The sequence below is a fragment of the Tamandua tetradactyla genome, chromosome 16, assembly GCF_023851605.1.
Source record: "Tamandua tetradactyla isolate mTamTet1 chromosome 16, mTamTet1.pri, whole genome shotgun sequence".
Lineage (NCBI taxonomy): Eukaryota > Metazoa > Chordata > Mammalia > Pilosa > Myrmecophagidae > Tamandua > Tamandua tetradactyla.
Window position 1 is genome coordinate 41,068,707 of NC_135342.1, and position 13,949 is coordinate 41,082,655.

At 33.5% G+C, this 13,949-nt stretch overlaps 1 protein-coding gene across 11 annotated transcripts in view; it reads left to right on the plus strand.

The window, feature by feature from the left end:
• The window catches only part of PHKB (phosphorylase kinase regulatory subunit beta), a 294,059-nt gene that overhangs the window by 79,167 nt on the left and 200,943 nt on the right, over positions 1-13,949 (plus strand). For 9 of the 11 annotated variants that reach the window (XM_077132330.1, XM_077132329.1, XM_077132328.1 and 6 more), the window contains 3 exons: positions 3,071-3,170; positions 9,775-9,882; positions 11,877-11,957. In XM_077132330.1, coding sequence (XP_076988445.1) covers positions 3,071-3,170; positions 9,775-9,882; positions 11,877-11,957 — 289 coding nt within the window. Of the gene's footprint in view, positions 1-3,070; positions 3,171-5,636; positions 5,679-6,117; positions 6,169-9,774; positions 9,883-11,876; positions 11,958-13,949 lie in introns of those variants that run through there. The other 2 variants (XM_077132335.1, XM_077132336.1) reach the window with 2 other exon arrangements.

A 13,949-nucleotide genomic window follows, 5' to 3' on the forward strand; every position in this document is an offset into this window, starting at 1 on the left:
CCTGGATTGCATTATATATTGACTATAGTAATCAAGTTTCATGAGTTTTTTTTATTTAAGTATTTTTTCTCTCTGTTCTTCCAGTTGGATAATTTCTATTAATCTGTCTTCAAATATACTGTCTCTTTTTCCATCATCTTCAGTCATCCAGTAACTTTTTTATTTCAGTTATTGTATTTCTGATTACTGTCATTTCTATTTGGTTTCCAGTTCTCTGTTAATGTTCACTATCAGTTTCCTCATTTTAACAGTATTTTCTTTTCATTCTTTGGACAAATTTTCCTTTACTGTTCTAAACATATTTAGAGTAGCCAATGCTAATCAAATACTCAGCCATTTCAAGATCAGTTTCAAGTGAGTTTTTTGGGATTAAGATGCTAATGATATTTTCTGGTTTCTTTGAATATCTTATGCGTTTAATTGTGTATTGCACCTTATAGTTGATAATTGTAGAGAATCTGGATTTTGTAATCTTTTTCTCTAAAGTATGTTGATTTTTTTTCCGTGTGGACACTCATTTATGGGCTGGTCATCTTTAACTCTTGTAGGCTTCATTTTGTACTTTGTTAGCATGCATCTGTGGAAAAACAAAGGTGTTTTCCAAGCACCTGTAACTTAATAGGACATGATTTCCAAACTGTCTCCTCTGTATACCTTATCAAGACTTAGTTTGGACCTTGATAATGGTGGGATTCTTAGATTCTTCAAAAATGAGACCTTTTCTCATGCCTTAACTGGATGACTGAGGGTTAAAAAAGTATTAAGGACATCTCTTCATTATAGCTGAACTGGAACTGCAAATATCCACTGTACTGCTCAGCCTCTAACATCTCTGTTCTGTTTCAGCTGCTGTCTGGTAAGCCTAAAGTACTTTTGTCCTATTCATGTTTTGCCAAGTCTTAAACCAAGGAAATCACAGGGACTCTCAGTGGACTTCTGTTGTTTCCCTCCAGATACAATTTCCTTCTCTCCAGTTTCCTTCCATGAAGATTTACTTACTTAAACTACGCTAGACTCTTATCCCTGCCTTACCTCAAAGGAAGTGGCATGCTTTGATTGAATTTCAGCTCTTCCCCAGGCCAAGACCCAGAGGAATTATGGGGCTTATATTGTAGGTTTTCCTTTCCAGTTTTGTGCTGCCTGTTAAGCAAAAGCAGTTGTCTCATTTATTTTGTCTGATTTTATGGTATTCTGATAATAGTTTTTCTTTCATAGAAAAAAGTTAAAGTATTTTCAGGTTAAAGTATTAATTTTGAGGAAAAAGGCTTGTAGTTATTTTGTCATACCACAAATTTTCTGGAAACCTGTAGATCAGAATGTAATATCCAATATTCTTAGATGTTCTTAACTTATAATCACTATGAAAACTATCTCTTTATATTTAGCTTCAGATAAATGTATTCCCCAATAATACCCCTCATTTGATTTATTATAATTGCCCCAACTGATCTCCTTATCTTTAAAATTGAATCTCTCCAATCTGTTCACTTTATTGTATCCAGGGTGATTTTTCTGCCTAACTCATCTTTCTCTGCTTTAGTTGAAAATATTTCTTTCTTAAAACTACCTAGCAGTTTACGGTGTCCTTGTTCCCACCCCAATCCCATGGCTGCTAAATTCTGCTCAGCATTCAGTTCTCTAGAAAGTCTTTCTATATCTTCTTGCCAGGCCTTCCTTCTCAGTCTTTCTTACTCCCAGACTTTATCAGTTGCCTCTGCTATGTACTTCAATAACACTTCCCTGATCATAACTTTTATCATTGTTAATTTTTGGTTATTCTTATTCTCTGCTGGATTGTAATTTCCCTGATGGCAGAGACTTTTTTTTTTTTTTTTGCCACTGTCCTAGCTCTAATATCTATCAGTTTTACTCTACATACTAGACATTCAATGTAATATGTGAATGGAAAAAATAAGTGAATGACTTTGTACTTAGGTACTTTTATCAGTTATCACTAAAAACACCAAATGTAGGTTTTTAGCTAAAAATTCAGGATGCTTGTGGAAGTAGTTTCATTCAACTTCCACATTTGAGATATAAAGATTCTGCGGTTTCTAAAAATGGGTTTCTTTTTTATACTTCAAGTAATTAGATGCTGAGACAACTAAACTGATTGAAAAGAGGAACCATATATAATATAACTGTTGGAACTACCAGATCAGTCAGAATGATCTGCTTCGTTGAGTACTTACCTTCAAAAAAATGTTCTTTCTCAGAACTTAGACCTGTTTAGAATTCTTGGGCTTTGAAATCTGGTACACATATTGAAATCCTTTTCCACAAGTATTTGTATCATTATGGGTAAGGTGTTAGTCCTAGTTGAGCTCCAGTTGCTTCAGGAAGAAATAGAATTATTGTGATAATCAAATGACGTAATATATGTAAAGGACTGATCATAGTATCTGGCATTAAGAAAGCTGTCAGTAAATGATAGCCACTATATTATGTTGTATCATCATCAATATCATTATCATCATTACAAATAATAACTTAATTTTCCTTGTCTAGTTTATTATTAATAATTATTATTCTGTGGCTTACTTAATTTTCTTATTTAATGTATTTTTAATTGAAGGAATTTTTGACTGTGGACTAAAGTGCTAGCCATAGCAATATTAAACAGGTGTCAGAGCAAAGTCATGGGCCTAACTTAACCTGAACTTCCTTGAATCCATGTGGCCTTTATATAACCTCAAAGGATTGGCATTAAAAACTGCTTCTACTGTATATTTTAAAAATCCATTGGTGAATTTTTCCAATGCAGAAATTTCCTTTTAAAGTGTCAACCCACTTAAAGAAGGCATGGTATGCTATTTTTAAAGTGATTGGTTTACTTCCTTAAAAGAATTGATCTTTGGGTGAGAAATCTGCACAAGTTTCATCTTAGGATTTTTTTTTTAATTGTAACGTTTCTACATCTGTTTTGAAAATGAAGTTCCACTTTGACAGAATTAGTCAACATCACCAGAACACAGGATTAGCCAGATAGTTAAATACTTAATTATCAAAAGCTTTGCTTCCTTTTCAAATTCCTTTCCAATTTGTTTCATGAATTATCTCTCTCACCCAGGCGCATTGATGATGACAAGGGAAGGACCCATGAGCTGGAACATTCGGCTATAAAGTGTATGAGAGGAATTCTCTACTGCTATATGCGTCAGGCTGATAAGGTAAACACTGCAGTGTGGACTGGAATTCTCACATCATTCTGAAAGATTAATTGAACCAATACCAATAGCATCGTCTGAAGAAGAATGTACTTTAGAAACTTAAAGGGACATTCTAGGCAGTCTAGATAGTTAAAACTGTCTCTGCCTTCTGAGATCCTGAAATTGAAGGAATGCCTTAAGCCAGAAGTAGTTGGGAATTGTTATTTTGACTTGAATTTATGTGAGTTTTGTATCTGGTATATGCTTGATAAAAACCTAGTGTTTTACTTTGCTAATGCTGTTGAAATGCAATATACCAGAAATGAACTGGCTTTTACAAAGGGAATTTATTAGCTTACAAATTTACAGTTCTCAGGCCATGAAAATGTCCAAATTAAGGCATCAACAATAGGATATCTTCACTTAAGTAAGGCTGATCACGTCCACAGTTTTTCTGTCACATGGGTAGGCACAAGGCAATGTCTACTCTACTTCTCTCCTGGCTTCTGGTTTCAGCTTCTGATTCCAGGATCCTCTCTTCGCTTCTCTGGGACAACTCTGGATTCCATCTGTTAGCTTAGCATCTCTTGGGGGGCGGGCTTTTTCTGTCTCCAACCATCTTTGTTTTCTACACTTGGTTTCATTTCTCTGCTCTCTGTATCAGTTTTGAACTCTATGTTTTTTGCCTTTTATTCTCTTCATAGAGGACTCCAGTGAAAGGATTAAGACCCACCTTAAATTGGGTGGGTCACATCTCCATGGAAAAAAACTCACCAAAATGTCCAGCAGAGTGGATTAAAAGAATGTGGCTTTTGTGGGGTCCATAGCAGTTTCATAACAGCATGCCTAGTTTCCCAGGAACTTCACAATATCCAAACTTTTAACCAATATTATATTATGTAGGAGAATTCTTATCAAAATTACTTTTGTATATATGATTTACTCTAGCTTAAATAAACTTTAATTCTAAAATATAATGTCTCATTTCTTTGTGTGTAAAGAGGCCAAGACTTATAGATTTAGAAAATAGCAAAATTCTCCAGATTATCGTGAAAATTAAATTGAACAGTGTACATAATAACATCTTTTAAACATAAAGCTCTATATGGATATAATATGCTAGTCCCCCTACTTGCCTAAATCTTGGTGTCCCTGGGCCCTAATATTGTGGGTGTGTGTATACATCAGGGACCCCAAGGCCAGTCCCAGGTTTGGAGATTCACTAGGAGTACTCAGAAAACTCAGCATATGGTTGTCCTACACGTATGATGTATTCCAGTGAAAGATTACAAAGAATAATCAGCAAAGGAAAAAGGTACATGGGATGAAATCCAGAGGAAACCAGGTACATGCTTCAAAGAGTCCTTGCCTGATTGAGTCACACAGGATGCACTTAATTCCCACACAGATGAATTGTGACAATATCTGTAAAATATTATCTACCAGAGATGAATTGTGACAGTATCTGTAAAATATTATCTGCCAGAGAAGCTTGTTAAAGACTCAGAGCGTAAGATTTTTATTGGGGGCTGATCATATAGGCACGCTCTGCCATAATATTTATCAAAATTCCGGAATCCTAGAAGAAAAATGTTTAGCATAAGCCATGTTATTTGTATAAACAGTTAAGGCATAGGGAGCCAGTCATTTTTATCAGGTAATGATGAGAGCTCTCTCAAAATCCAAATTCCCAGATACCACCAGCTAGGCAGGCCAATCCTGCAAGCAGACCTTTCTAAGGATAGCAGTCTCAGGCTAATTTTTTTCTACACAAATAAGCGTAAACGATTTCTAATATGTTATTTGCTGTATGATGTTGGGCAAATTAGTTAATCTCTTTGTACCTTAGTTTCTCATCTGAAAAATACGGGTACTAGTAGTACCTACTTGGTGGGTTTCTTGTGAAGAACAAGAGATAATATACAGAAAGCATCTAGCACAGTGCCTAGAACAGGCAGGCACACAGAAAATATTCATTGTTGCTATCATTACCGGTATTCCCCATTTTTTCCAGCCCGTGTTTCAATTGTATTTCCAACTTCTTCATCTTAGCAAAGATTGACACCTAAATATGCCAGCAATGTTGAACATTTAATCTTATGTATGTTTTTATCACATGAATATCTTCATGTTAAGTTTTAGATTATGTTTGAAAAAGGATAAAAAATCATGATAGCAAATTTCTCCTAAAAACCTGTATTTGAAGTAAAAATTTCACCATATTCTGCCACCAGAATGTGGTAAACCATATTCTTCCACAGGAATTTGTCTACTGATATTTGCCATTGCAAATCATTATTGTAAAGGTTTTTGGAATGCTTGAGATGAAAGAATATATTATAGATTGACATACCTGAAATAAAGAAGTATGCCATGTTATATTAAGTAATTGTGATTATAGATTTTTTTTCTGAAGTATAAGTTATTGTTTATTTCACGTCATCTCATTAATATTAAATTTATTTATGAATGCAACTTTTCTATCAGGTAAATATTGTGAAGCCATGAATTTCATGTTTGTTAGACAAGGTGAGTAACTTATATTAGAATGTTTATCAGAAGAAAGGCAGTGATATAATAGTTTTAAGTTTTTTTCTATTTGGCTTATTTAGCTGATTGGTAGTGGCCCTTTCTAAGTATAATTCAGCTTTATTAACTAGTCTTCACAATTATGTTTCTGTTTGATTAGTTCGTATGTGACTTAAGCTTTCTTAAATTCCTTAAATTAAAAAGAATTGGGATATCTTTCCCTGTGTAGGTATGTTGGTAGCCATTAAAATACATGGAGTTGTAAGAAGATATGAATCATATTGGGTATTCATACCATGAAATATGGGGTTTTGATATTCTTATAAGTAAAAGATGTTTTACAAATTCTAAAGCATTTGAATTTGTTTTAGTTTTCTTTAAGTAAAGGCATATAAATATTTCACATTTGAAAATACATTAACATTTCCTACTATTACAGAAACATGACATGGCCAAGACTAGAGGACAAATCTGTGAACATTAACAGGAGGTAATGTTAGTGTTTGAATGTTTGCAGTTTGAATGTTGCAATACCTCATTTATCTACTTCAAAAATCATTTGTTTAAAATATTTCTAAGTAGTTCCTAATTTGGGAGGTATCATTAAAATTTTATAATTTAGAATTGTAAAATTTTAATTTTACAATTGAAATAATCTTTCTTTATGCCCATAACCATTTGGGATAAGAAAGGAGAACATTACTGGCTTGTGACTGTAGGGAACCATTTCAGAGAGATTGAACAGTGTACCCAGATCACTGCCATTTACCATGTTTTTACCTCCTGTTAGTGTTCACAGATTTGTCCTCTAGTCTTGGCCATGTCATGTTTCTGTAATAGTAGGAAATGTTAATGTATTTTGAAATGTGAAATATTTATATGCCTTTACTTAAAGAAAACTGAAGCAATCAATTTTCAATCCTTATGTTCTTTATCTTCTAGAGTGGAATTATGACCTAGAAAGCTTAAGCATTCTCCACTTTCATCAGTTTCTTATTGTAAAACATGATTGCTACAAGATTTTATGAAAACACTAGCTAAAAGAGATAGTTTTGATTTATTATGAATTAGGGTGAATAAATATAATTTCTTTTTATTTACAAAATGTAAGAATTTGATTTACGATCTGATTTGTCTATTATTCTTTTGCCATTTGTTTTAATGCCTACTTATTAATCTCAGCTATATTTTACCTTTAAAAAGTCACAAACTGAAGGTGCGAGGATAGTTCAGTGGTAGAATTCTCACCTAACATGCGGGAGACCTGGGTTCAATTTCTGGCCCATGCACTTCCCAAAACCAACAAAAGAAACTGTCAGAAGCAAAACAACAACTAAAAAATTCAACAAAAGCTGCTACGATAACGGGATACTCACATGGAAAAAGAATGAAATGTGACCCCTGCCATACAGCATACAAAAAAAGAGTCACAAACCTATTTTCTCATTAGAAAAGAAAGCTTTTCTAATAGTCTTTATGAAGGAGAATTTGGAGACCCTCAAAGCTAATTCAGTATATTGTTAGTAGTTTGGAAGATATTTACTTTTTGTCTGTGAATGTTGCAATACCTCATTTATCTACTTCAAAAATCATTTGTTTAAAATATTTCTAAGTAGTTCCTAATTTGGGAGGTGTTATTAAAATTTTATAAAATGTATTTTTCCATGATTCAAGGCTATAAATTAAAGATGGATGACAAAATACTTTTACTTTTTCCCAGTGATAGACTGGTTATTCAGTGACAAAGGTTTTCAGAAAAAAATCTAAGTAAAATTTAAGTGAGGAAGACATTCTTCTGTATTTATTTTAATCTAAAACTTTTTCCTGGAATCATTTTCATTTTTTCCTCCCAGAGGTGAGACTTAAAATACAAGGTAATATCCTTTTGCTTTTGACTCCTTTCAATAACATTTTTTCTTGTAATTAACATATAGCATGCTCCATTATTCTCCAAAGCTTATGGGGTTGGGACTTATTTTTCTCTGAAATTTCTAAATTACATGTTTTCTAATAGCTTTAAAACTCAAAGAATAGTTGAAAGGAAAGTGAAGGAGAGTAGTGGAGGAGAATGCATGAAAAGAAGAAATGGTCAGACCTCAGTGGATCATGGCAAGTTTTATTAGAGAGCTTGAGAGGAACGGCCCGAGGAGCAGTCAAGCTGACTGAACCAAGAGCCGTGCTAGGGGAAGGGAGAGTGGCATATTTATAGAGCAGAGTTTATTGAAACCAAGAAAAATTTTTAAAAATGTCTTTTGTGGTTGCATTTCTGTGGTTAAACATTTGGTATTCTTCAGAGGTTGTTAAGAATAGGCAGGTGGGGCTCTCCAGTTCGGCAGGGTGGGTGAAGTTCAATGAAACCGCAACAGGTTAGGTCAGTTAGTTAGTTCCATCAATAGTTATATAATTTCCCATTTGCTCATCTTTAATCATTTGCAGTTGGAGCAATTGACTATGAATTCTGAAGCTGGGTTCTTACATAGCTTGCAAACAAATGACAAACATTGTCTTGTGAACTGAAGCCATTAATAACATTTAGTTACTGCAAACTTGAAATGTAGCTAGTATGACTTATGAACTGACTTTAAAAATTGTATTTAATTTTAATTAATTTTAATTTAATTTAATTAGCCACATGTAGCTAGTAGCTACCATGTTGGGCAGTGTAGCTTCTAGAATCTTTTAAGGTAGTGGGAGATAGAAACAACTAGTGAAAGTACAAGGCAGGAAAAATAATTGAGGGGTAAGCAGCCTGGTGAGAGAGTACAAGAAGGAATTTTAGTTAGGGTTCAGAAAGGACTTCGTAAGAGAAGGTATTTTTAAAGATAAGTTTTAAGAATGAGAATTATTTTGAGATATTGAGAAGAAAATATGGCTTTAATTAGCCAAATGAAGAATGCAGGATCTTGAGCAAGCATTTATTACTATCAGTTCCATCCTTTCAAAGATAGAATAAAATCATTTATATAGAATTTTGTATCATTCTATTCATTCTCTGTTCCTATTTATATCATACTTCCAGAGAACAGCACAATGCTAAGCACATAATTAGCATCATAAAATGTGTCCTGAATTGAAGCGACCTAAAAACGTGGATTTTTTTTTTGTCCTTGCAGATTTCCTATCAGATTATGTAGGATTTAATATTCTAAAGTGGTTAAATTTTACTTAATGTTAATAAATAAAAGTGTGTCTATGTTCTCTTGGAATTGGTACTGAAATAGAGTATATTTGGAAAGGGAAATGAAGACATGTTGACAGGCATATAGATCAAAATTTTTTATCCTTAGAGAAAGAAATAGCATTTGAAGAATCTTTTTTTTTACTTTTAAAGAATTTTGAACTTTCTGAGTTAGAGTGTGGCCTTATGCATTTTTTCCTTATGAATCCTGTATGAACACTTACAATTAACAGTACAGTGGATGCAAATCACTGAAATTCTCTCACACAGTAAGCCATTATTTCACTTTAAAATGAAAGTAAGGTGGGGTGGGCACCTGTGGCTCAGTGGCAGAATTTTCGCCTGCTGCATTTGAAGAATTTTTTTTTTTTACTTTTAAAGAATTTTGAACTTTCTGAGTTAGAGTGTGGCCTTATGCATTTTTTCCTTATGAATCCTGTATGAACACTTACAATTAACAGTACAGTGGATGCAAATCACTGAAATTCTCTCACACAGTAAGCCATTATTTCACTTTAAAATAAAAGTAAGGTGGGGTGGGCACCTGTGGCTCAGTGGCAGAATTTTCGCCTGCTGTTCTGGAGACCTGGATTCGGTTCCCAGTACCTGTCCATGTCAAAAAAAAAAAAAAAAACCTAAAAATAATAATAATAAAGTAAGGTGAAAAACAGTGCAAATGTCATTGCTACTGCATTAATATGTTTTTGAATTATCAATGAAATATTCATCGTGTTAATCCAATAAAATTAGTTCTTATGAACTTTTTCTGGTTTTCTTTCTTAAGATATAGTTATCTTTATTACTCAGTAAGCCTTAGCTTACTTCATTAAAAGGGTCCATAAAAAATAACTTGAAATCTGTCACCTTGGATGACTGTGTGAACTACTAGCATTATTTAAATTTTATGCTTGATTCTAGGTTCAGCAGTTTAAGCAGGATCCACGCCCAACGACATGTCTTCACTCTGTATTCAATGTGCACACAGGAGATGAAGTTCGTTCTTTTGAAGAATATGGTCATCTTCAGGTGAAAAGAAAAGATAATACATTTCTTCTTTTTTGTCTGTGCTCCTCATCATAGAAGAGTAGAGGTTGTTTACAATTTAGAAAAAGTAGAGTTTATAGGACGAATGCACAGGAGGCCTTCATGTTTTGTTTTTACTTTAACTTTTTTCCTCATCTGTTTATCATTTTTAGCTGGACACCCTGTTGCCTCATTTCTAGGATAAAAATGTGGTATAAACTATTTATTTTTAATGAATTTTCTTCCTGCTCTTCATTTGGTCTTGTTATTGCTCAAACAAAATATGTATTATTATTTACCCCCTACCAAAATTAGAATATATCCTTTTCATAATCCCTTTCTCTAGAGATCTGAAATATCTTACTTTAGTGTCACCGATCCAGACACAGAAAGTGCAGCGTCTCCATTTCAATACCGATATAACTCTTGTACTGTAAAGTTCCTTGGAGAATTGCTATAAGAAAATACTTGGATGAGTCTGGCAGTGGGATGAAGTGCATCTCTCTGCCCGGTTGTTAGAAGTTACTCAAGAGCTTATGATCTAGAAAACCCAAATCCAAAGTCCTAAGTCTCCCTGTGTGGTTCAGTTGGGCCTTGATTAAGGACTGCACATCCTTTGGACTCTGAATGCTGGGAAATCAGGAGGCATCAAGATAGGTTAAGAAGGCTGCCAGAGCGCAGGGACCCTGTTGGCAAATGGCTGTTTTGCCCAAGGCCTCTAGAACACTGATAATTATCTGCCTTGACTTTCCAGTCAGTCTTTTGTAAGGGTTGAAGGAGAGTCAAGTGTTTCCATATAAATGGAAACCACCAAAGCTGTTAAAGGATAATTATCTTCTGGGTCAGAAGTGTATGGCAGCAAAAGTACTTCTTGCTTTTTCTTTCTTTTTAACTCTTTTGTAATTTCCTGACTGAATTAAATTTTTACCCCCACTGCCTCCCTCCCTCCCTCCTTCTTTCCCTCCTTTTGGTCCCTTTCTCCCTTTCTCCCTCTCTCCCTTCCTTCCTCCCTCCCTTTTTTCAATATAATAGCTTTGTGGAGATATCATTCCCATAAGATGCAGTTCACCAGTTAAAGAATACACAATTCAGTCGTTTTTAGTATATTCAAATTTATGCATTGTTCACCACAATCAATTTTAGAACACTTTTATCACCCATAAGGATAGTTAGCAGCCACTCTCCATTTCTTCCCAGTCCCCCCAGCCCTAGGCAACCACTCATCTGCTTTCTGTCCTGGATTTGCCTATTATGGATAGTTCATATAAATGGAATCTCACATTATACAGTCTTTTGTGACTAGCTTCTTTCACTTAGCATAATCTTTTCAAGCTGTATCCATATTGTAGTATGTATGTCTCACTGCTTTTTTATGTGAGATTATTTCCACATCCCATCTAAGATTCTGTGGGAATCTTCCCCTTGAAGTAGATTTTATTTTCTTCATGATTTGTAATTTAGTTTATATAACACCATCATTAATAGTGTAGTATATTTAAAGAAGGAAACTCATTTGTTCGTAAGTATTTTTTATATTATATGCTATACCGTTGATTAGAATTAATGTTCTGGAAATGAATCTGTTTTAAAATAGTTATAATGCCTTACATGTTAATAATGTTTGCATTTACATACAATGGAAAGGATATGACATTACATAACCACCTGTGGGACAAAACTATTCCAAAGCTAAGGTTATCATACACCCAAGATTTGAAAATAAATCTTAGAAAACAATGTTAGAAACAGTTGCTAACAGTGATATTTGCAACTGTTTCAGTAATCAGGTATTATCATGACAATGAATTTGAGGATTTTAGAAATTTATACGCAAACGTGGCATTTTATTATGAACTAAAGCCACTTTTTTTACAGTAGAAGAGAAAATAGTTTTTATATGCCATTGATAGAGTAAATGACTTGTAATTTTAGTTTTAAATTTAATTTCATAACTGTTTTGTTTCTTTTAAACTTTTAATGTTGCCATTTGTTTTCAGATAAACACAGTATCGCTGTATCTCCTTTATCTTGTGGAAATGATTTCCTCAGGACTTCAGATTATTTACAACACTGATGAGGTACTATTTAACCAAATTTTTTACTACTAAAATTCATCTCCTATAATATCCTTTAGAATATCCCTTTCTTTAATTTAAAAAATCTTATTATTGATTTCAAAAAAAAAAAAGATTATTCTTAAATTCACATCATCAGATATTGGATGTATATCAAAAGTGTGTATTTTCAATACATAGAATTTGAAAAATGCGCACAGTATTTCACTGTATGTAAAATTTTACTCCTATGAGAGCTCCGTTTCACATCATCTGAAATAAAAACTGATAACTTTCAGAAAATTTTAGTTACAATGAATGTAAAGTATCATTTTCAGATTTTTAAATAGTTATCATGTTTCACTTCATTGCTCTTCATAGTCCATCCTTTAGAAAGTAAAAAGAATCTGTTATGTTATTCTTATTTGTGGTACCTCCATAGGGCCCTTAATATTTTTCAAAATACAGATACCATGTTCATATTATTAGGAAATTTCACAGGCATTTATATTCCAAAGTTAAGCGTATTTTTCACAGGCACAAATGCTTGAAGAAGCACACACACACACACACACACACACACACACATACATATATATGCTGACACATTTTTAAATATACCACAATGGGAGTAAACATAATTTATTATTGAGATGGTACATCCAATGAGAGCTTCATCAAAGACTAGGTTTGCTGTACATAACTTGTTAGTATTCTTTTCCTGTGATCCATTCCAGGAAGAGCAATGGCATTATATACTAAACACCCAATATCCATTAAACTGTGCTGAAGTTTGATGAAGATTAATAGCTATGAAATAGATATTACCTTCTAATAGTATTAATCTTGTACATCCTCGCAGTTGTGCTTTTTAAATATAGTGACTAAGGCCTGTTTAGAAAAGAAGATATCTCTGATAAGAAATTAATACCCAATTTTGGTTTCTTCTGTTTGATTTGCCAGAAAATTACATGTTTTCATTTCACCCAGATAGTTCTCAGATCTTGTTTTGCTTCGTTTGTGACTGGTTAACTCCTATTTCAGACAGTACTTAACATCCTAAATTATAAAACAAATAAAAGTGTGCCTCTGACTAAGGAGAGGAAGGCTACCACACTTGTCAATTTATATTCCCACTTATTCCTACACATAGTAACGCCAGTGCACTAGGAGAAGTATTCCAGGTTCCAGTTGGATGCAGTGTAATAATCATTTATGGTAGCTAACGTTGAGGGATTGCAAGTGATTTCTCACTAACGTTACTTGAAGTAAAATAGTAGTGGTAAAATTGCTTTGGTTAGTCGTGGGTTTGTACTGTTTTCTTATGTTATTTTAATCTTTTTGTTTTATGAAGTTCTACCATAGTTTATTTTAAATCTTAATTTGTGAACTGACCTTTCTTTCATATCTTACAGATTTTTAACAACTTTTCTATTTTGTTTTATATAGTGTATATCTATACTTAAGCAATTTCTGATATTTCTCCTTAACCTTTACTGCTTTTATATTTAATTGTGTTCTTTCCTTTTTTTTGGCATGGGCAGCCTCTGGGAATCGAACCTGGGTCTCTGGCATGGCAGGCAAGAATTCTGCCACTGAGCCACCACGCTGCCCTCTTTCCTGTTTTTATTCTTAACTAGATTTTCTTCTTGGTCGTATAGTCTTTATTTGCTACACATAAGTTTTTAATATTGCTAATACCAATATACTTTCACCACCTACATTTCAAATCCTAAAATAATAATATGTGTCATTGCTACCCCCTATCTTTTCCCCTTTAGAGTGTGTATACTATGCTGGAGATAATATGGAGAGGCAGTTAAATAGACCTGCAAAAAAATCTTTCTGTGAATATAGCCACATTCATCTAGATATTTTACAATATTTTACCCTTTGGAAGGTGGTATGAGTTAGAAGTCATTTTCTTTTCTAATTGTACTGTAGGCCCTAGAGTGGCAAGTTCATAGTCTCACCATTTTTCTTCAGTCACCAGGCACATTTATATCTTAGGGTAAC